At 42.5% G+C, this 24,882-nt stretch overlaps 1 protein-coding gene across 1 annotated transcript in view; it reads left to right on the top strand.

Moving 5' to 3' along the window:
- LOC139371084 (cadherin 13, H-cadherin (heart)) overlaps positions 1-24,882 on the top strand; it is a 531,337-nt gene that overhangs the window by 168,780 nt on the left and 337,675 nt on the right. Inside the window, exons 3-4 of the mRNA XM_071111141.1 lie at positions 15,199-15,410; positions 23,199-23,312. Of these exons, the coding sequence (XP_070967242.1) occupies positions 15,199-15,410; positions 23,199-23,312 (326 nt within the window). The remainder of the gene's footprint in view (positions 1-15,198; positions 15,411-23,198; positions 23,313-24,882) is intronic.

Genomic DNA, 24,882 nt, shown 5'->3' with positions numbered 1-24,882 from the left:
CCACTCAGGAATTTCACAATGATGCTGGTGACTTTAAAACAGTTACAGAGTTTCAGGGCTGTGATTGGGGAAAACTGGTTGGATAAAAAACATTGTAGTTACTCCACAATACTACCCTAATTGACAGAGTGAAAACAAGCAAGTACATAATAAAAATATTATTAATATAAATATTCCAAAACATGCACTTAAGCAACACTACAAAAAATGTGGCAAAGCAATTAACGTATTGTCCTGAATACAAAGTGTTATGTTTGGGGCGAATCCAATACAACACATTAGAGAGTACCACTCTTCATTTTTTTCAGCATAGTGGTGGCTGCATCATGTTATGAGTATGGAGCTAAGCACAGGCAAAATCCTAGAGGAAAACCTGTTTCAGCCTGCTTTCCACCAGACATTGGGAGATTAATTCACCTTCAGCAGGACAATAACCTAAAACACAATGCCTAAAATACACTAGAGTTGCTTACCAAGAAGACAGGGGATGTTCCTGAGTTGCCGATTTACAGTTTTGACTTAAATCTACTTGACCAGCAGAGTAAAATAATAATAATCACAGTGGTTGTAGAGGGTCCACCAGGTCAGCACCTCAGGAGTAAATGTCAGTTTACCTTTCATAGCCAATCATTCAGAGTTAGAGACAGCAAGGGACAAGGTAGCACGTCCGGTGAACAGGTCAGGTCTTATAGCCGCAGGCAGAACAGTTGAAACTGGAGCAGCAGCAGGTGGACTGGGGTGGACTGTGGATAGCAGGTGGACTGGGGACAGCAAGGAGTCATCAGGCCAGGTAGTCCTGAGGAATGGTCCTAGGGCTCAGGTCCTCCGAGAGAAGAGAGAAAAGAGAGAGTAGAGGGAGCATACTTAAATTCACACAGGACACCGGATAAGAGAAATACTACAGATATAACAGGCTGATCCTATCCCCCTGACACAAACTATTGCAGCATAAATTCTGCAGGCTGAGACAGGAAGGATCGGGAGACACTGTGGCCCCGTCCGACGATACCCCCTGACACGGCCAACCAGGCAGGATATAACCCCACACACTTTGCCAAAGCACAGCCTCACACCACTAGATGGATATCTTCAACGACCAACTTACTACTCTGAGAATAGCCCATGAAGATATCCCCCACCGCACGAACCCGAGGTGGGCGCCAACCCGGACAGGAAGATCACGTCAGTGACTCAACCCACTCAAGTGACGCACCCCTCCTAGGCACGGCATGGAAGAGCACCAGTAAGCCAGTGACTCTGTCATCGTAATAGGGTTGGAGGCAGAGAATCCCAGTGGAGAGAGGGGAACCGGCCAGTCAGAGACTGCAAGGGTGGTTCGTTGCTCCAGTGCCTTTCCGTTTACCTTCACACTCCTGGGACAGACTACACTCAATCATAGGACCTACTGAAGAGATGAGTCTTCAATAAATACTTAAAGGTCAAGACAGAGTCTGCGTCTCTCACATGGATAGGCAGACCATTCCATTAAAATGGAGCTCTATAGAAGAAAGCCCTGCCTACAGCTGTTTGCTGAGAAATTTGTGGGAAAATTAGGAGGCCTGCGTCTTGTGACCATAGTGTACGTGTAGGTATGTACGGCAGAACCAAATCGGAAAGATAGGTAGGAGCAAGCCCATGGAATGCTTTGTAGGTTAGCAGGAAAACCTTGAAGTCAGCCCTAGCCCTAACAAGAAGCTAGTGTAGAGAGGCTAGCACTGGAGTAATATGATACAATTGTTTTGGTCCTAGTCCAGATTCTAGCTGCCGTGTTTAGCACTACAGTTTATTTTGTGTTTTATCTGGGTAGCAGGAAAGTAGAGCATTAGCATTGGCAGTAGTCTAATCTAGAAATGACAAAAGCATGTATTTTTCTGTATATGCACATTTCCAGATATCATCAGCAGTAAAACAATGAGGGCATGGCAGAGGACAGGGAGAGCTCTGCAGAGTTGATTTATGGCATTTGAATGTGCATCAGATGGCAACAAGATTGTATTGTACTGCAATTTCATCAGGTTACAGGAATACAAAGCCAGCTAGAGGTGGTTAGAATAGGATGGAAGGCCAAGAGTGCGTGTAACCAATAGAGAGTCCCGAGTGTGGACAAATATAGTATGTCCCACGGTTGGTAAACAAGCAAGTCCCTAGTCAACAAAAACACACAGGAATAATGAGGCAAATAGCATAAAGCACAAGAAAAATGTATAATGACTTGGGGCTAGCCATTGTAAGTTCAGAGTCACTCACTCCAATAGGGCGAGTGTGCTGGAGGTGAGCGAAAGCTCGGGAGAGAGGGGGGAGTGTGGCGTGGGTACCTATACCAGACAGGGGGAGACAGGCCAGGGCAGACTGTGAACAGATCACCAGGTGGAATCCAAGCAGCAGTGCATCAGGCAACAGGATTAGATGTCACACCCACTTGGGAGAAGCTTTTTTCAGGAGGCCTTGTAGAAATTCCCAGCTAGCTAGCTAACGTAGCTAGCAAGTCTCTGTCCACCATTTTTTTCCATGTGGAAAAGGAGGTCATTAGCTAGGTATATCTCTTCAGTTTCAGCGAATGGACCTTTACGACGTCCAAACAAAGTTGTCCTGTGGCTGTTGTATTTTGGAGATTGTGAGCAGGATATCTTCTGATGTGCTCAAAGCAACAATATTGTTTTCTTACTGAGGTAATTTACAATTGAAATGGCCTGGCTGCATATCAGTTCAAAATCATGATGATGACTGCTAGCTTACTAGCTAAGATTTTGAAAGTATGATGTTGACATGATCAGTCGAATCAAAGCAATGTGACAGTTTGGCCAGTCACATTATTGTTTGTAAATAGCACAACGTGAGACGGTGGGAGCTGGTAAGTCCATAGCATTCTATATCTATCGACAAGTCTCTGTTGTGTGGCACACATGAGGTGATAAAGTTACACTTGTATTCACTACTAAGTGTTTGCCATCAGATATGTTATAATGGTATTCTGCCCAAAGTCAAAGAGCTCTGAATGAGTTATCTGTACAGCTGCCATTTTTTCCCTCTGCTTCCTACTAGCATTTTTTTCTCATCCATTTTTCTTCCCTCTGCTGTGTACACATGCCGCTCTTCCTTCAAAAAAGCATGAATCACAACTTCACTTGCACAATTTATCTCGTTCACTTTCGCTTGTAAATATCCAATATCCACGTTCACCGAAAATGTCATTCAGGAGCTACAGTACTAGCAAATCTTTGTATAACTTCATGAGCTGTATTTGCCTGTCTTTGCAATTTGTTTATGTTCATTTTCGCCCGTTAGCATTTTGTTAACGGCATCTATGTGATTTTGCTATTAGTTTGTGCACGTTTTGTTAGCATTCTGGTAATAGAGGCCCAATGGGCTTTTCTTGCATTTTTAGCGCCCTCTTGTGTGCTATGTCAGAAATATCATAACTCCCGGGATGAGAGAAGGATGGATGACGGTATGAAAATCTGGATACTGCCCAAGCCTAGTAGCTACATATTGCATAGTACAAACATCTGCTAAATCTGTCTATGGTTTGTGTAGTAGCACATTTACATTTCTTGTTGGAATGACATCATAGTGGACTTGTACTATCATCCCAAAATAATAATAAGCTACACTGCGAAGCGGGATGAGTTGAGTTAGTTGCAATGTAGTATTTCTAGACAGACAGGTTGCTTCTGGCAATGTACCAATGCTCCAACTTAACACTTCTGTAGAAGTTCCAGCTTCACTTGGGACGGAGAGGACAAGTCGGAAATGGGAAGCGCGTTACTGGTAACATCATTGTCGGATCCTCTTGTTGCCCTAGCTAAACATGCATCTCGGCCTCCTTGGGTTATTCCTTTTCATGGTTTTGAGTGTGGGTACCTTTTGAACTATCTAGCTTAACTTGACCACAATTCCCGCCCACATTTTAAACCATGCCTACCCAAACTCTGAAGACAACCCTCACTGAACAATTTTTTGTCAAAGAAAGCCGACATCCTCCCCTAGACCTTGTGCTGTTGCCTAGCTTATGATGCTCCAAGGTGTGCGATATCTGGAATTAGTTGGGATGCAGTGCATCTTCTGAAGTGCCAAACACATTTAGTAAAGCAGTTAGCATGCATGGCTGACCTTTAACTGTGGATGAGAGAACTTTCTGTTTGAGGCTGTCAGTGATTAAGAAGTTAAATGTACTTTTTAGTATGTCTGTGCAGCAATCGGTCAGACAATGCAGTAGATGTGTACTGTCTGATGAATCCCCCTGCGCCCCCCTGCTGTAGCCTCTCCCTGAGGACACACTGGGGGACACCATTAGCCTATAGAGAGTGACATGATAAATACAAGGCTGTCTGCAACCAGCTCATACTTAGCCCACTTCACCAGCTATTCATAAAGTTATGAATTCTAACTTTATAGTATGTCTGTGTTTGTGTGTGCGCGCGAGTGCGCGCGTGTGTGCGTGTGTGTGTGTGTGCATCTGGGTATGCGTGTGTGAGAAAGAGAAAGTGTGTAGTTATTATACCTCCGCTTGGACAATTTTTCTCAGGTTTCCAATGTGCTTTTGTGAGGCTGGGCTATTCTACTGAGTACAGTGGTATTGTATAAGACCCACATCAGAGTACCAACCACATGGAGATTCTACGAAAAGCATTATGCTATGATTGCAATCAATAAGAAGAAATCTCTATGTGCCTTTCTTTATTATTGCTCTAGGTGCACTGGAGAGATGTACTGTAAAAGGCACAGAGAGACTTGACTTGAGACTTCAACATGATGATGATGATTTACCACATCCGTCAACGGCGTCATTAATAAGTGCATCGATGCCGTCGTCAACACAGTGACCATACGTACATATCCCAACCAGATTACAAGCAACATCCGCAATGAGCTAAGCTGGCGCTTTCAATGAAATCCCGCTATGACCTCCGACGAGCCATTAAACAGGGAAAGCGTCAATACAGGACTAAGATCGAATCCTACTACGCCAGCGCTGATGCTCGATGGATGTAGCAGGCCCTCAAACTATGACGGATTACAAAAGGAAACCCAGCCACGAGCTGCTCAGTGATGCTAGCCTACCAAACAAGCGAAATGCCTTCTATACTCTCTTCGAGGCAAGCAACACTGACCCATGTGTGAGAGCACCTGCTCTGACTATGTGATCTTTCTCTCCATAGCCGATGTGAGTAAGACCTTTAAACAAGTTAACATTCGCAAGGCCGCGGGGCAAGATGGAATACCAGGACATGTACTCAGCAAGTATGAGGACTATTCGGAAATGTCTTCACTGACATTTTCAACCTATCCCTGATCCGGACTGTAATAACAACTTGTTTCCAGTAGACCACCGTACTCCCCATGTCCAACAACGCCAAGGTAACCTGCCTAAATGTCTATCGCCCTGTAGCACTCACATCTATAACCATTAAATACTTTGAAAAGCTGGTCACATCAACACCATCATCCTAGTCATCCTGGACCCACTCCAATTTGCATACCGCCCCAACAAATCCACAGATGACGTAATCTCTATTCCATTCCACACTGCCTTCACCTACCTGGACAAAAGAAATACCAACAGTGGTTCCTCCATTAAAAGTTGTGAGCTTACGCCGTGGGATTTAGAGGTAATTTGTGGTTAAGTACGGTACCCTGCGTCACCACTTCATTGCTCCAGACCAGTGCTAAAGGGGAGTTAGAGTACTGATTATGCTTTTGGGTCCTACTGTGTCTCTAACTGACAATGAATGGCCGACATAAACCTAAACAGAAACTTGTAATTGTGCACGACTTCAGTAATACTTACTAAAACTGTTGTTATACTAAGGTTTTTATTATTTTATTTTATTAGGATTATTTACCTCACATACCTCACATTGTACAGCGCCTGAGTGGCACAATGGTCTAAGACACTGCTTAGCAGTGCAAGCTGTGATGATACAGATGCCGATTCAATTCCCATGCCGGCCTCAACTGGGAGACCCATGAGATGACTGTAGGTTTTTGGTTTTTCTCCCTCTAAAAACAGAACTAAATCATTCTAAATAACAAACGGGCTTTATTTACAACTTAGTAAATATGTCTCACCCCAAGTTCAAGAATGGTCTTTTTACATGATTTAAAAACAAACAAAAAATTCAAAGATTTTAAGGGTTATTGCACTTAATAATGGTGCTGACTAGGAAAACGTTCCCACGGTTCTGTTCTTAGTGCCAGTCTGCACGTTCAAACTAAAACAGTGTAACTAATAATGGCATCTTTATGCTTTCATTAATAAAATAATGATATAAAATACTCTTTCAAAATGCCGATGTTTATTTAGTTATGGATCCATAACAAATTACTATGGGAATAAATATCACTGAATTACAGAAATATCCTCCAATCCTCTATATGTAATTATTGGGGGAGAGTCACCTCATATTTTTTGATATACTATAGGCCTACCGTAGGCAACATGAGTCTCACTAGTGTTGAGTAATGTGCTGTTAAAAGTGGTGTAGGTCTTATTTATTTAAAGAGCATATTGAAGTTAGAAGCAATAGGATTTGAAGCAATAGCCTACAACTATTTGAGCACCATTTCGCGCTGCTCTGAGACAAGCATGGGGACTGGTCTTGGTAAATCAATGTGATTTTTATTTTCACTTAATCTCCGTTTGGGTATTGGTTAGACTAGAATTAAAAAATGAGGGTGCCGAAATGTTATGCTCTTAGTGTAACCTTTATTTAACTAGGCAAGTCAGTTAAGAACCAATTCTTATTTACAAGGACAGCCAACTCCTTCCTCTCCGTCGGGGAATTGAAACCCATTCTCCTGTGTGCCCTGCCCTCATGACATGGGGATTCTTTAGCGAAATAGCCCAGTACTATACTGACAACCGTTACGTTGTACAGCGCAATATTTTCCGTTCCATCCGTTTTTGTTTTTCTTGGAATAGAAAACACCATAATATGAATCAAATTAATTAAGCAAGTACCAATCAAAAGTTTACACACATCTACTCATTTCAGGATTTTTCTTTATTTTTTCTATTTTCTATTAGGTAGAATAATAGTGAAGACATCACAACTATGAAATAACACATATGGAATCACAGTAGCCTAATAAACAAATGCAGGTGGCTTATACTGTATCTTTAAAATGCTTTAAATGCTTTAATATCCAAATGTAAAAGCATATACTGTACAGTACTGTATTTCTTCATCATTATCTTTATGCTTTCGTTAATAATATAATGATACAAATACACTTTCAATATGCGGATATTGTTTTAGTTATGGATCCATAGCGAATTACTATGGAAATAAATATCACTGAATAACATAAATATTGCAACAAAGTTGTCTAATGAAGGCAAACAAATGGTTGCTTACTGGAAAATACTCTTTCAAACACACATGGTCACGTTGTACAGCGTCATTATGGATTAGCAGGGCTATATTTTGGCGTTCATTAATATTATTTTGGCCTTTATTCAGATTACAATCGCTCACTGTCAATTTTTTGAAAATTAAATCATCTCCAAAATATCGTTATATATAGCCTTCCCACCTATAAACGTCTATTTCAGCACTATTCCCTGCTTCTCTGAGAAAAGCATGGAGAAACAAAAATGTTAAATTATATTCCATGATATTCTTAAGATATATGTGTTAACTGAATATATGCAAATGATGTCTGCTAAATAATCAAGTTAAGTTTCTCCCGAAATAAATAATTCTAAATAACAAACTGGCTTTATTTACAAATTAGTGTGTCACGCCCTGACCTTAGAGATCCTTTTTATGTCTCTATTTTGGTTTTGTCAGGGCGTGAGTTTGGGTGGGCATTCTATGTTTTGTGTTTATATGATTTTCTATTTCTATGTTTTGGCCGGGTATGGTTCTCAATCAGGGACAGCTGTCTATCGTTGTCTCTGATTGGGAACCATACTTAGGTACCCTTTTTCCCACCTGTGTTTTTGGGAAGTTAACTTTGTTTGATGGCACATAGCCTTAAGCGTCACGGTTTGTTTTGTATTGTTTATTGTTTTGTCGGCGTCATTTCGAATAAAAGAGAAAATGTACACTCATCACACTGCACCTTGGTCCAGTTCTTGTAACGGCCGCGATATAGTGAGAATGTCTTACCCCTTGTTCAAGAATTGCCTTTTTCTCACTCACTCTAGATTAAATGAAAACATAATCTCCAAAATATTGTTACTTTTTAAACAAAGCAATTATTATTATTATTAATTCATTTAGAATTCTATAAAAGCCCCTTAGATTTTCTCACAGATCCTATTTTTTAGATATACTGTAGGCCTACCATAGGCGAAATGAGTAGGGTGTGGAAATGTTATGCCCCTTAGATATTCATTTACATTCCTCCAATCCTCTTATGCTGTAGCCTACTCCCGACCATCACGTTGTAGAGCGCAATACTTTCCATTCCATCCTAGGTTTAGTTTTTCACTTTATCTCGGAATAGAAACAACATAATATTAATCAAATTTAAAAAATGTAAAAAATTTCTTAAAATCAATCCCATGTACTGTGTTATTACAAAAAAGGTTTTAAATTTCCTAGTAATGCCAATATGGGAGACTATCAAATGCTTCTCAACATTGACCTCTGGTTGTCAAACTTGCACTAACCTGCATTTACATAACAAATGGCTGACAGTGAAATAACGTGCCATACAATGCTGCAGCAACCCGCAAGGTGTGCTGCAGTATGATGCAACTTTTAAAGGAGGAACCACTGTATGTAAGAATGCTGTTCATTGAGTACAGCTCAGCATTCAACACCATAGTCCCCTCCAAGCTCATAACTAAGCTCAGGACCTGACTGAACACCTCCCTCTGCATCTGCATCCTGGACTTCCTGACAGGCTGCCCCCTGGCGGTGAGGATAGGCAACAACACATCCGCCACTTTGACCGTCAACACGGGGGCCCCTCAGGGGTGTGTGCTTAGTTTCCTCCTGTATTCCCTGTTCACCCACGACTACAACACCATCATCCAGTTTGTTGATGACACAACGGTGGTAGGACTGATCACTGACCACAATGAGGCAGCCTATAGGGAGGAGGTCAGAGACCTGCCAGTATGGTGCCAGGACAACAACCTCTCCCTCAACTTCAGCAAGACAAAGGAGCTGATCGTGGACTACAGGAAATGGGGGGGGGGGTTGTTGAAGAAATTAGGAAGGGGCCCTCAGATCCTCAAAAAGTTATAGAGCTGCACCATTGAGGGCATTATGACTGCCAGCATCACGCTTAGTACGGCAACTGCAAGGCACCCAACCGCAAGGTGCTACAGAGTACGGCCCTGTACATCATTGCGACCAAGCTCACTGCCATCCAGGACCTCTATACCAGGCGGTGTCAGAGGAAGGCTCAAAGAATTGTCAAAGACTCCAGACACCCAAGCCATAGACTGTTCTCTCTGCTACCGCACAGCAAGTGGTACCAGTGCACCAAGTCAACAGCTTCTATCACCAAGCCATAAGGCTGCTAAACAAGACTGCTTAATAGCTAATCATATGGCTACCTGGACTACCTGGACTACCTGCATTGACCCTTTTTTGCGCTAACTCTCTTGCACTGACTCCGTGCACACACACTGGACTCTACCGACACACTCAGACATATTTACACTGATAACCCAACACGCACATACACACACAAACACTACATACGCCCACACACACAACACGCGCACAAAAAAATATATATATACTAAATACTGCCACACACACACTCATACACACTTTCACACTCACACACATACGCTTCTGTTACTGTCTATTATCTATCCTGTTGCCTAGTTACTTTATGCCTACTTCTATGTACATAGCTACCTCAATTACCTCGTACCCCTGCACATTGACTCGGTGCTTGTACTCCCTATAGATAGCCATGTTATTTTTACTCGTTGTTCTTATTCGTTATTCACTGTGAATTTATTCTTTGTGACACTATTTCTATTATTATACATTTTTTAAATATTTATATTAACTATGCATTGTTGGAAAAGTACCCGTAAGTAAGCATTTCATTGTTAGTTTACACCTGTTGGTTACGAAGCATGTGAAAAAAACTATTTCATGTGATTTGATTTGATTACAGTGATTTTGTGCCAGTCAGATGTTATTCAAATGTATGATTTAAATAACTTCAGTTTCTGATTTTCTTATGGTCTGCCTGTTCTGTCTCCTGGCTTGGGCTGTGTTTTCAGTCCCTAGAGCTACACTAAGATCAGTGGTCTGTTTGAACTTATCTTCATCGACCATATTTCATATTTTGGAGAGAGTAAGAGAGAGAAATAGAAGGAGAGAGAGCAAAAGAAAGAGAGCAAGAGAGCGAGAAGCAGGGACCAAAAGAGAGAGATTGCAAAAGCACAAGAGAGACAGATAGAGAGAGAAGAAAATGAGAAGAAAGGGAGATTAAGCATCAGAGAAGTTCGATATGGAATCAGACATGCTGCTTCTACTTTTTGGAGAACTTGTCTGAAATCCTCAGATTCCAGCTCTCTAAATGTCCTCCTAACAGTGAGACCCTGGTGTGAAAGCCTCCTGGGACGTTCTGCTCACAGTAGAAGCACAGCCTTGTTCCCGCTTAAAGGCTGTGTGTGTTGTACACAATGCTCCTCACAAATGAGAAACTCTGGCAGTAAATGGAATTACGTTTCAAAAGTTTCAAAAGCAGCACAGCGCTGTAATGCCGGATTACTTAGCGACATGATTTTGCGAGGCCTTTTGAGGCAGAGCACACTCTAATAGGACACAGCTATCAGCTCTGATGCAGACACTGTCACCTTTCAGATTAGTCTTCAGATTCCCATCTCTCCCCATCATAACATCTTGACATTTAGTTAGGAGGCAGAAAATTGTCTTCACAACACTGAGCAGGAAAACCTTATTACCTGACATAAAAAAAAAATGTATTTCGTGCCTGACAATAAAAAGGAATCCAAAGTAAATATGAGTTGTTAGATGTAATCCCATTTCCCTCGATCAAAGCCAAGCAGAAAAGGTTACACATCTGAAGCTTCCTGTTGTCTTCAAAATTATTTCTCAACAGCCTATCAAAGACTTGTTGTGTTTCTTCCGTATCCTTTTAGGATGCACACAACATAACCGTAATGCTTTCAAGAGACAGCGTTGGATGATCAGAATGCTTGTTAGATGAAAGGAGATGGTAATGTCAAGCATCATATACAACTACACCTCCATTTGTTTATTAAGGCATAGGAGTTTTGAGAAAACAGAAACTGTTTCGGGTGAAATATTGACAAATGCCTCAAAATACATTGACATTACTTACATATAATGACCCCGGCAAATTGGTTTGCCGGAATTAAACATCTGCAATAACTAGCTGCACCAGCAGCTCTATTTTATATTTGAACATTTTTGCAGGTTTAAATTCCCAAAAGTACGAAGTGTAAGTACTACCATATGTATGACATATCCTTCAAAATAAGTTTACATTACTAGTCATTACTTACATGTAATGAACCCAGCAATTTGGTTTATAAATGATTTATTTACATTTTGAATGGAATTAAACATCTGCAATAACTAGCTGAATGAGCAGCTCTGTTCATAATTTGAATCATTTTGCAGGCTTAAGTTCCAAAAAGTACAAATCGTAAATACTACCGTATGTATGACAGTTCATTCCATTCTGAAAGTGTCATGCGGGATTTTCAGTAGCTATGCAGTAATACCATATTACTTAGCTACGGTGTCCTAAAGGACCAAGCACAGTCATAAGAGGACAGATCACCATTTTACATTACCATGATTGGTTTTATGGCCTAAAAGGAACTCATGTCAAATTGGGTGACTGTAAAAAAAGAAAGCCCACACAGTTCTCAGTTAGGGGTTTTAGCCAGCTAATCCATGTTGTGCAGTGCTGTTTAAACTCATAGCCACTTCTTGGAGGACGAGGGGGCCAATGCCATTGTCACTTGACATCAAAGCACATCCCGCCATGCTCCCGCTGAAATCCCCCCAAAACCTGACAACATTAGAATACCATCAAACGCTCGCTGCTTGCCTTTGAAATTTCTGACACTGTTTGCAGGCTATGAAGAGTTGTATGGGGATAGAAATTAACATTTTTATTTTATTTAACTAGGCAAGTCAGTTAAGAACAAGTTCTTATTTACAATGACTGCCTACCGGGGAACAGTGGGTTAACTGCCTTGTTCAGGGGTAGAACAACAGAGTTTGACCTTGTCAGCTCAGGGATTCGATCCAACAACCTTTCGGTTACTGACCCAACACTCTAACCAATAGGCTACCTACCTGCCATGCTTTTTTGTTAGCAATGAGAATTGAATATAGAAATGGAGTTCTGTTGACTCTCTCAACCTCTACTGGCATGGTGAAGCCTTGCCTTTCTTTCCCTCCTCTCCTGTCAGTCCGTAGACTGAGTGAGTGTGTGATTGTGGCCAGAGGGGAGATTTAAAGTGGCTGTGGTGGAGAAAGCGATAAAAAGGCCCCACAACATAGTTGAAAAGGTTAAGTGCATTGAGCGAGTACGTTGATAGATTTGATTCCTATTGATTTGGTAGGCACACAGCACTAACTGTAGAGGTTTCCAATTTCAGATGGTCCTGAGGTGTAGAGAGTCTGCAAGAAGGAGAGACCCAGTTCAGCTTCACACAACAAATACAGGAGACACACTGCTGAGGGCCTAAAACAGGCTTCATCAATGTTGGAGGAAGACTTCCTTCCATCTCCTTTATCTTCTGTCCACAACAAAAAGGCATTGATCTTATTATGGCAGCATTCATAGATCCCCCCCCCCCCCCAACCTACAGTACAGACTGACTAAGACAGGAGAAGAAATAGAGAGGGGAGGGGGGAGCGAGAGAGATAAAGAAAGGGACTGAAATATCCATTTTTATAGATGCACAGCCAGTGTGTTCTGCTGTGCCCCCCGTTCCTCATAATGCCAGTAATTCTAATGACAGGGACGTTGGCAGGGCAGGGTGGGCTTGTTAGTGTTACAGTGATCAGTGGGAGGCCCAGAACAGAACATCGCTGCACATGAGACACACCACCATGTAGCTGTAACTGTTCATCAACCCCTCATCATGTCCCTTCTGTCACTGCACTGTCAGTGTCACAGTGTGCCAGCCATCCTCGTAAAACCTGGCCTCCCTCCATATAACCTGCCTTTTATGGCCCGCTGCACATCATAATGTCTGCATGGACAGCTGGGTGTGTTTGGGTGTTTGTTTGGGTGTATTTGGCTTTTTGACAAAATTACAGATGGCGATTGTGTGTGTTGATGATCCTACCAACCGCTTAACCACTCGCTTTACAAATGATATACTGTATTCAAATAAAAAAAATAAGATAATAATTAAGGTGTGTCATTTTCTGCAGTTAAGCAACAGGTGCTAATTGTTGCAGTGGGTTACCATGGTGGTTGAATGGAATGAAAGCGTAGCTCCAACTGTTTGATAATAAGTGGTAATGAGAGTTTAAAGAGGGTTTTTCAACATTAAATGTACAACACTACAATTAGCTCAGCATCTGGCCCAGGGTTGCTGGAAGTGCCACCAGATGTACATGTACATTTAATGTGAGTATTATAAGCTGTTGAGAGCAAGAATATAGGTTGATTCATGGGTAAACTAAAAAGGAGTGCTTTCCCATTCTTCCCACTTGAGAGTCAGTTTTATCCGAGGGCACTGTATTGAAGACTGTCCTTGGCTCTCCATTATAAACAGAATGTGCAGATGAGATGTTCAGTGTTCTTCAGTTTAAGAGTTCCCAGGGCTAGGGAGTATACGCTGCTAAGGATATTTCTGTTATGTAGAGAAAAGAAGAAAAGAGGAAATTCATTTATTATGGATGTATTATATAGAACATTGTCCCGACTGTAAAGCAAAGGGATTTTCCATAAAGCAGCAGCAGTGGATTCCTTTTGAGGAGGAGTGGGCTCATTTGTAAATGGTGTTGTTATTAATCTAGCCACTGCTGGCTCAGATTTCAGGAAACAGTATCAATTACCTCGTACCCCTGCACATCCACCCAGAACTGCTACTCCCTGTATATAGCCATATTATTTTTACTCCTTATTGTTATTTGTATTCACTGAGTATTTATTCCTTGTGTCACTATCTATTTTTAGTTTATAGTTTTAATTTCAATCTTTACATCTGCATTGTTGGGAAAGGATTAAGTTAGCATTTCACTGTTAGTCTACACCTGTTGTTTACGAATCATGTGAAAAATACAATTGGATTTGATTCAAATATATGGATATCCCAGAAAACATCATGTTTTTCAAACAACTATGATCTCAAATTGAATCAGACCATTTAATCATAAGCTGGTATAAGGTTATGTTCATGCCTGAGGCAGTATGTGATAACTCTCATTCAAGACAAGTCAAAGAGTCTACAGTCCAAACGGAGGTATTGTCTTCTCACCCCCACCACCTTCCTCTTGGGCTCCTCACAGTGGAAGGGGGAGGGGGGTTGAGGGAAGGGTACTTGATGGGCCAGGAAGGTGAGTGTGGCAAAGCAAGATAAGGATAGGATCAACACGATCAGAGAAGATAAACCATGGTGGAGTGGCGCTATCTCTCTGTCAGACGACAATGGCATTTTACACATATGTGTACAGGGTGGCATACACACACACGCATGCAGGCATGCACACACGCACGCACACACTCACACAGAGTGAGATGGCTCATGAACATCTTATTTACCACACCATGTCCCTGGTAAAGACATAGAATGGCAGCAAGTGGATGGTGAGGGGTGGAGAGGGACATTTAGGCAAAGCACACGGCTTTGATAAAAGCTCATTGAAGCGTTAATGATCGCTATTAAATGAAAGCAAACAATCACACTCACACAGCATACTTATGAATAGAAGGTACAGCATTAGCAGATGCGGATATGTGCGTGTATCTGTTCATGTGTTTAATTGTAATTGACAGAGAGGGAACCTAAGGTTATCGTATTTGAATAGCTACCTTGGTCATTCCTGTGATGTTGCTCATGCATAGAGATCACTGAACCCTAGAAGAAACTGCTTCTGATCAGAGACAGACATGTAGATATGTAGAATAGGTAGAGACCCTGGAATGCACAGGAACGCAACACAACCATGTAGAAAAGCTGTCTAAACAGTGTTGGTAATAGCTGTGGTCTTTTGTTTCTCCCTCGCTCTCTCTCTCTCTTTCTCTCTCTCACAGTGTTCTTTGATGACTGTGCGGGGAATGAGGGCTTGGCGTTCGAGGTGTCCCACCCGGACTTCCAGGTGGACGAGGAGATGAACCTGGTGGCCAGACGAGACGTGATGGACAGCGGCACTGTCATGTTTATCCACGGGGTCAACGAGCAGGCTGATGACATGGCACAGGTGGACATTGTCGGAGCTCCACCTAGATCTCCTCAAACACTCAGGGTGAGTAGCTGGCCAATGGATGCCTCTGACTATGACAGATAGATACTCTCCTATTAATGTTGCTGATCAGAGCTCATCATTTAATAAGATAGCTGTGGAAAGAAGTGTGCAACAGGCTGCACAACAAAGCTTTGAAATGACAGCTGTGTCTTTTCATTGTATTTTTCTACAATGTACACTTATTTAAAGTGACTTCCTCTTTCCACTGGGTGGATGAGTGGACTTCATTTGGGTTTGGAGAGCTGGTGGTTGGTGAAAATGACTGTGATTATGTCTGCATCTCACTTTTGTTATTCAAGTACAGTTCCCAGAACTGCCCACTGTGCTCATTGTCGCCAAACCTTAACCACTTAAATCTTCAGTCTCATCTTAAAATAAAAAATGTGTTCCTTCTATATATGGTGTTAGTATTCAAAATACCAAGTACAGTAACTAATTTCTGTTTAATGATCCACAAAACCACCTGTATCAAAGTCACTCCATTCATTACCCCCTCCACTTGCCTTCCAGCCCCTTCCTGTCCCCGCCCTCCAGGCCAGCACTAGTGCTGCCAACTTGATTAAAACATTTCCCAGGGCCATCTCAAATATTCCGTTACCTCCCCTCCAATCATCGCTCTTCCCTGCTCCCTGCCCAGGTGTCCCACTGGTGTAGTTTCTCCGGTTCCCAGCCTAATGAGTAGCTCTCTCACTGTCTCTGTGCGTCACCTTGCCTTCATTTGTTTATGCTTCTCCCATTATTTATTTAGTTTGCCAGTCCACGGCTATGTCTTTGGCAAGCCTGGGAGGACATAAGGGAATGAGTCATCTCCATTCTGTGTGTGAATGGGGAGAGAAGGTTTCCTCATGAGTAATGTCACCATAATGTTCTTCTTGGCGAGTACGAAGGCGCTCTGTTTAAAAATAAAAAAAAATTGTCTACCGAGTTAAAATAAATAAAATGTTAAATAAAATGTAATTTCCTTGTCGTAGGTTAACAAGACATTATGCATATTGACATGACTAAGTGCTATAATGAAAGAAAAAGTTAAGAAAAGTTGGGTGGCCGTGGCCCAATAACCAATTTTTCTTCAGAATTCATTCTGTAGGAGAGAACTCCCAGCAGTGTCAGACCAGCTCCGATGCCAGATCATCCATTGTCTCCTCCCTTTGTTCTGGCTCTTTGATATCTCTCTGCTGCTCTAGGCCTACCCAGTGGGGGATATTAGTGTTAATGGCATAGAATACATGAACCTCATTAATTAGGCAAAGAGGGAAAGTAAGAATAGAGAGACAGAGGAGACTATTGGACATAAGAGGGTTATGGTTGAGGAGGAGGAAGAGAAAGAGAAAAGGGTTGAACACAAAAGGGGCAGAAAGACAGGCGAAGAAAAGGAGGGAAAACAGGCAGATGAGACTGGATGAGTCCTTTAATGTGGATTGGTAAAGAGCTCTCATTATTTCACAATCAATTAATCTACAGAGGCTCTCTGCTTTGAGAAGCAGAACCAAAGAACAAAGCAACAGAACCATCACCCTCATCTCCGCCTCTATCATACACTGTATATCTCTGTGATGTAGACTTCAAGACTCAATCATCATAATTATTCCCAAATAGATCCACCAAACAAGGCTTGCTGTCTCTGGTGAAAGCCCCAAAGTCTGGAAAGGGTTTTGTAAGGATTGTGTTTGGAGGTTGTGTTGGGCAAACCAATCGTACCAGGCTGAGGTCATGGCAATTTGATTTGGTGTTAGGAACAGAGCTTTTATAGATTAAGAGGAAACAGAATAGAATTGAAAAATAGAAATGGGTTTCACATTTTACAGTGCCATCCTGTAATCGCAATTAATATCAACCACAGCAAATTACAGTACACAACTGTTTTGTTCCCTTAAAACACGTCTCTGTTGCCAAGCTTTCATTACTCCAACCCCTCCATTTCTCCACTAATGTCGAGCGGAAATGTCCCTGGGTGTATATATTGATGTAACTGCCAAAATAATGGAAACACTTGAGCAAATGAGGGAAACAAAGTATATTGAAAGCAGGTTCTTCCACGCATGTGTGCTTCCTGAATTAATTAAGCCATTAACATCCCATAATGCTTAAGGTCATGTATAAAAATGCTGGGCAGGCCATTATTTTGGCTACCAGGGCTATGTCCTCATAGGATGACATCCATCCACAGGGCATAAGTTGTCACTGAATTATTTGATAAGCATGTAAAGGATGTAAACTATATGCCATGGCCGTGTCTGTTACCAGATCTCAACCCAATTGAACATTTCTGTGAGATTCTGGAGTGGCGCCTGAGACTGTTTTCCACCACCATCAACAAAACACCAAATATGGAATTTCTTGTGGACGAATGGCGCCACATCCCTCCAATAGTGTGCTAGACACTTGTTGTAAGGGTCGACGCTGGTAGAGACGAGAAGCAGGTACAGGGAGTGAACATTTAATGGCGACAGACATGGAACAGGACAGGACAGTGTCTGGACGTGAACACATAACAACATTAATGCTGACACAGGGAACAACCGGGGGAGCAGACAGTTATAGACGGGGCAATCAACAAAGGGAAGGAGTCCAGGTGAGTCCAATGAGCGCTGCTGTGCGTAAAGATGGTGACAGGTGTGCGTAATGAAAGGCAGTCTGGCGCCCTCGAGTGCCAGAGAGGGAGAGCGGGAGTAGGCGTGACACTTGTAGAATCTATGCCAAGGTGCATTGAATTTGTTCTCACCTATGGTGGCCCAATGCCCTCGTAAGACACTTTATGTTGGTATTTCCTGTATTTTGTCAGTTACCTGTATAATTCATGTTAATTCATGATAGTATCTTTATAGTGTCTTTGTTGTAGATTTATTGGCTTTTGATAATTGATAAGTGCTGTCTGAGTGGGGGTAGAATATGTTTTTAATTCCTCAGAGGAGGACGAGATGGTAATGTGGGCTTCAGCTTGAGGGAGGGAGGCTGCTGATAAATGATTGCCATTACGAGGAAACTCTGAATTCACAGAATAATGTATTATCTTTTGCTGGGGATCAATGTGAGAATTAATGCACACGCTAAGATATGGCATTTTGTTTATTTTTCTGTTATTTTCTTTCTGTTACATTATATAGTACAAGGGTCGCCCTCTGGGAAATAAATAGCCATATTTAAATATAACAATTGATAAGAGCAAAATAAAACTATTTAGTTGGCTTAGTTATTTTTCTTCCATGCCATCTCACTCTGAAATAAATGTAATATTGCATACTGAGAAATGTTTTGATCAAGTCCTCACTTCCTTCCATTAGTCTTTGATGGATAACAAACAGTTCTACAATGCTGCCACAACACAGCAGTTGACGGTGCATACTACACCCGCTCCTTTTGCAGTTTAAAACCTGCTCTCTTACTTGTTCTTTCCGTTAAAGTACTGTGTTGTTTGTCTCCGTCAGCAGTGCAGTACACAGTACCATCTAGTACCATCAGTACACAGTACCATCTCTCCTCTACTCTCTCCTCTACCCTCTCTGTTGCTCTCCTGGTTGTTCACCTCACATGGGCTCTTTGTCATATACATGTAGTTACTAGTGGTAAGTCATGTCCAGGCCTGCCACTCAGCCATTGCTGTACTGAAGAATCATGGCAGGGCAGTTAGAGATCTGAGTCACTGTGTCAGTCTGCCTAGTGCTGTCCTCATCCCTGTCTGGCAGTATTGCCAAGTTAAGTGGTCTTTAGCAATCTTACAAAGTGCTTTGCTGAACTCTTCAGGTCACAGCTGGTGGTGATCCCTCTGTGTGATAACAACAACCAGGCTTGTTTTTATTTAATTTCTTGTGATGTTTGGTTGTGTATGTTGTGTTGTGTCTCAGTGCTGGCTTGTTGTGGCTGGAGACTAACATGTGTTCTGTGTCAATGGTGTAGTCCCAGGTTACACTCTGACATTCTCTCTCTGTTCGTACTGAACACCACTCCAACAGACAGTCAGGAATGACTAATGAGACTTCTCAATATAGTATTCAGGGGAAGAATGGCAGAATGGACAAGGACGTGACATTGCTGCCGCAGTAACTCTGCTCTCAGTCTGTGAGTGACGAGCTCTGTCTGTCGCAATGCCTATAGATCCCAGGTCAAACAAAAGCCCCCACCATCAACACTTCTCTCACTTCCTCTTCGTCGTCCTACTCTGAAATACACACACATCAACTCCACTGCCCAAATGTATTCAGAGCCCCCCCCCCATGTGTTCCTGGCACATCTTGGTGCTCACTTCCCTAATGAGAATTCAAACATTCTGAGAGAGAGAGAGAGAGGTGTTGGTGCAGCAGTAATTTATGGACAGGAAACAAAGATTCATGACTAACTTCTCGTGGGGTGTTACAGTGTCACAGAACTGAGCCCAGCGCTAGGCCTATTCATCACCTGCACAGCGAGGCAGGAGAGGGGGACACACGTTATGTTTAGTCTCCCAGCATTCAGTGCGAGCTTCACGCCTCTCTGGCCTTGACAATGTAGCTAGGTATGTGTATCAAACGGAGTGTGCTCATCAATATCCCCAATGACCGCATGCAGAGCATTGATGGGTTTTAAGCCCCCATCCCTTCACTGCACCCTTCATCTCTCAGCACAGGAAAGAGATAGTGACAGTGTGTTCCATCTTCAGTGTAATACCTGTCATCACTCTGCTGTTTTCCATTGAGCTGCTAAAAATAAAGGTATCGTACTGTATCATAGCAATAAAGCAGCCAGGAGCAATGCATTCTGGGATTGATGTGGTCATACTTACGGAAGTTAGGTTTTACAGGGCCACCCAAAGGCCAGGAGCTAGCTTTGGAACCCAATCATAGGAGACAACCCACCTATGAATTTGCATTTAAATACATAATAGTCCATTTAATCTGGAGTAGTTATGTGACACTCTGGTTGACTGCTTCAGGGATTTCAGAGTCAGTCAGTGGCTGGAAAACACTGTCTGTTACAGGACACTATGTACTTTATGTACCTTGTTCTGGTTGTGTTGATAGGTTTCATATGACCTCTGGAGGTTGTCTGGAACAGGAAAGTAAAGTGAGTTGGAGTGAGTTGCCAGTATAGCAGTCAGTGTGCTCTCTCTGTCTCCGTGTCAACGTACAGCTTTGTAAACAACTGCCTTCAGCACCCACCCCTCCTACCTCGTCCCTCTCTGTCATTCTAACAGGGGCGCGCACTGCCAGCTCACAGTGCAGCACAACATTGTGTACAAGATTGTAACTGCATGATGTGCCATAAAAGAGGAAGGACAACTGCTTCTTCTGGTTGTCGACCGGACTGTCGCCATGGCGCCAACTGTTGTTTCTGGTAGCAGCGTGGGCATGGACCTGCTGTTTTAAACTCTCTAGAGACAGCAGGTGCGGTAGAGATACTCTGAATAATCGGCTATGAAAAGCCAACTGACATTTACTCCTGAGGTGCTGACCTGTTGCACCCTCGACAACTACAGTGATTATTATTATTTGACCCTGCTGGTCATCTATGAACATTTGAACATCTTGGCCATGTTCTGTTATAATCTCCACCCGGCACAGCCAGAAGAGGACTGGCCACCCCTCATTACCTGGTTCCTCTCTAGGTTTCTTCCGGCCCTCTAGGGAGTTATCCAAGCCACCGTGCTTCTACACCTGCATTGCTTGATGTTTGGGTTTTAGGCTGGGTTTCTGTACAGCACTTCGTAACATCAGCTGATGTAAGAAGGGCTTTATAAATACATTTGATTGATTGGATACCCCATGCCAGGGCGGGGATCAGGAGGACCTCTACCGAGTGGGCACAGGGCTGTCACGGAGGAGGGAGGCAGAGATAGATACAGAGAGGGGGGAAGGGTGAGAGGGAAGGGACAGAGGGAGAGGGAGAATAAGAGAGAGAAAGTCAAAAATACAGTGTATGTAAAACATAGAGAGAGATGGTGACTGCTGGATTTTCTCTCATCCCTGACACGTCACGTTGGTACTGCGGCTGCTGCTTACCCAGCCAGCACAGCACAGTGACACTCTCCTCTCCTATCCTGGCCCTATTCATACATGTGGCGATTACACTGTGGTCATAGAAATGCTACATTTTTTTGTAATTTTGCAATATACAAAAGCATCAGTCAATTTGAACAATGTAAATTTGCCATGTTTAAAACTCCTCCAATGTCCTCCACTGTCATATATACAGCATGTTAAGAGTCATATCAGCTCCCCGCCTGCCACTGGTCACTTTACAGGTGAGTGATCCAACTATGCTTCTCCACCATCTGTCCTGTGTGTTCGCTGTCTCTAGCTATTATATTGTATATCTATGAGTGCACAAAAGCACGAGTCTCCTTTGAAGTCTTAGGCTCTCACATTGCTCATGCAGGCGTTTTGCCTGTGTATGTGTTGGCGGGCAGTGAGGCAGCATTATGTGGCCATGTGTCCTGCTGAATGAACAGCCAGAGCCTGGTGCTTGGGTCATTGCAGCTATGCAAATGTGTTCAATTTGAGTCCTGAGTCAATAGCGTGAATGCCAAATATAATTTTCACCAAAACGTTACCTACTAGAAGGGCCCTAATTGCATTAGAACTTACAAAAGGAGAGGGGGAAAGAGAGACGAGGAGAGGAAAGAAGAAGAGAGAGGTACAAGGGAGAAAAGCTACTTATCCATACCACTTATTACGTTTACATACAGTTGCAAATGCACATTGGCTAATGAGTGTGAGCCACACATACGCGCATACACACATGTAAACTGAATGTCTTTCCATACTGTGACAGAACTAGAGTCACAAAGCATGACACTTTTTCTTGTTCCTCTAGATTCTGTAGTGTTTTGAAGATGGAAATTAACATTTCAAATAGGCTCTGGCTGAATCAACAATAGGTAAAAAAAAAGTGAGTAAATAGGTTTTCTTCGTGAGAGCATTGTCATCTTTCATCTTTCTCTCCTTCGGTCTTTCTTTTCATATCGCTGTATCTCTCTCTTTCAATCTTCCTCTCTTTTTCTACTCCCCCAAGTCTGAAAAGATCGAGTCAATTAGATTGTTGAAGGAAGCATAACAATGCAATTACATCAAACCTAATGACTTACTGTTCAAGGTTATAACAGTCTAATTTTGTTGTTAGATTGTAATTCCATCCAAATGAATGTCTGTTTCTAAAGACTGTACTGGTTGCTGTGTCAGTCTTAGATAGCCTCCTCTCTTCACCGCCTCTCCAGAACAACCCTATCTGACAGCTGCTTACAGGTGTTAGAATGACAGTATCAATGTGCATGTAACTGCCAAAATAAAGGAAACACCAACCAACGTCTTAATAGAGCATTGAGCCACCACAAACCATCAGAACAGCTTCTATTCACTTTGGCATAAATTCTACGAACCACAACTGTGTGGAAACACCTGCTTTCAATAGACTTTGTATCCCTCATTTACTCAAGTGTTTCCTTTATTTTGGCAGTTACCTGTATGTCCTTTCTTCCACCAATCAGTGGTCATCATGGTGGAGATGAGAGGAGGATAGGAAGCCATATGCCTACAGTGTGTGTGTGTGTGTGTGTGTGTGTGTGTGTGTGTGTGTGTGTGTGTGTGTGTGTGTGTGTGTGTTAGAGCTTACAATACTGTACAGCCATTACATTATGAGTGTTGTGACACACTTCAATGTGAGCAAGAAATACAAGAGCAGCACAATGAACTGTACAGTTACTTGATTGTATTGTGTGTATGAATAGACTCATGCTCAGTGTGCATTACTGTACATCCTTCCTATTCAATGTGATGTGTTTTGAATGCCACCCCTCTCTCTTTGTGTTTGTTTGTGTAGGAGATCCTTGGCCTAGGACAGATCCAGCCCTACAGATCGAAGAGAGCCCTGTTCGCCCCTCGCATGCATGTCAATGAGAACATGGAGCCGCCCTTCCCCAAAGTCATTGGCACGGTAAGCCTCACCCGTCCGTCCCACCTCGGGCTCCACTAATACACTGACTGCTTAACCTTCTGATTAAGTGTTATTCACAGTCAAGCAAAGCGGATATCCATATTCCAGTGAAAACATGCCTCTCCTCATATGTGAACTGTGAATAACATGAATAATCAGTATTTAAACATTAAACAGTACACAATTACACTTAAAAGAATATACAACAACAGTGCTTTGATTTGAGATTTTTGTAACAAAAAAAATCTCAACTTTTTGGATAACACTCAAATAAAATGGGTGGCTTGATGAATAGAAGGAAACATTTGTGTGCATACTCTAGGAATTCCTTTGATGGATAGAAGGAAACATTTGTGTGCATACTTGAGGAATTCCTTTGATGGATAGAAGGAAACATTTGTGTGCATACTCAAGGAATTCCTTTGATGGATAGAAGGAAACATTTGTGTGCATACTCGAGGAATTCCTTTGATGGATAGAAGGAAACATTTGTGTGCATACTCGAGGAATTCCTTTGATGGATAAAAAAAAAGATCCTTGATGTGTTTGAAACTGGAACACCAATACATTTGGGGAAAGTTACCAGAACTTTTTAACCCTAATGGGAAACAGCTATTGGACTTTATACCTTCCATAATTTACTCCTCACAGCCTCATTTGCAAAAGAACACTAAGACATGAACAACGCGTCTGTGTGTGTGCATTTAGCCGATCGGACTATATCTCAGAACACCCAGAGAGTCTGAAAATGAAATATTAAAAGAGAGACATCACTTTTTTATTTATTTGTTATTTTTATTACCTTTATTTAACTAGGCAAGTCAGTTAAGAACAGATTCTTATTTACAATGACAGCCAATTGTGCACCGCTCTATGGGACATCAATCACGGTCAGATGTGATACAGCCTGGATTTGAACCGGGGACTGTAGTGACACATCTTGCACAGAGATGCAGCGCCACTCTGGAGCCAAACTGAGCCTTGCACATAACGGATAATTGCACAAAGTTCTTCTAAAGACATGGCATCTTTATTCCCACTCTGTCCTGTTGTTTCTGGGGCCCTGGAGGGTCCGTGGCGGAGCCGTTCTGTATCTCTCCCCCTCTGTCCTGTTGTATCTGGGGCCCTGGAGGGTCCGTGGCGGAGCCGTACTGTATCTCTCCCACTCTGTCCTGTTGTATCTGGGGCCCTGGAGGGTCCGTGGCAGAGCCGTACTGTATCTCTCCCACTCTGTCCTGTTGTATCTGGGGCCCTGGAGGGTCCGTGGCGGAGCCGTACTGTATCTCTCCCACTCTGTCCTGTTGTTTGTGGGGCCCTGGAGAGTCTGTGGTGGAGCCGTATTGTAGCTCTCCCCGTTTACCTCTCAGTTTCTGAGTAGTGAAAACATTTTTATTGTTTCATACACCAGATAGGTGCAGTGAAATGTGTTATTTTACAGGCCATAGTAGTACGACACCCTTGGAGATAAGTAGGGTTAAGTGCCCTTCTTAAGGTCACATTGACAGATTTGTCAGCTCAGGTATAAGAACCAGCGACCTTTCGGTTGGGAGTCAGGCCCCCAATGAGAGAG

The sequence above is a fragment of the Oncorhynchus clarkii genome, chromosome 2, assembly GCF_045791955.1.
Source record: "Oncorhynchus clarkii lewisi isolate Uvic-CL-2024 chromosome 2, UVic_Ocla_1.0, whole genome shotgun sequence".
In the NCBI taxonomy this organism is placed as follows: Eukaryota; Metazoa; Chordata; class Actinopteri; order Salmoniformes; family Salmonidae; genus Oncorhynchus; species Oncorhynchus clarkii.
The sequence above is the reverse complement of the archived record's forward strand: the minus strand, read 5'-3'. Positions and strand labels throughout refer to the sequence as shown.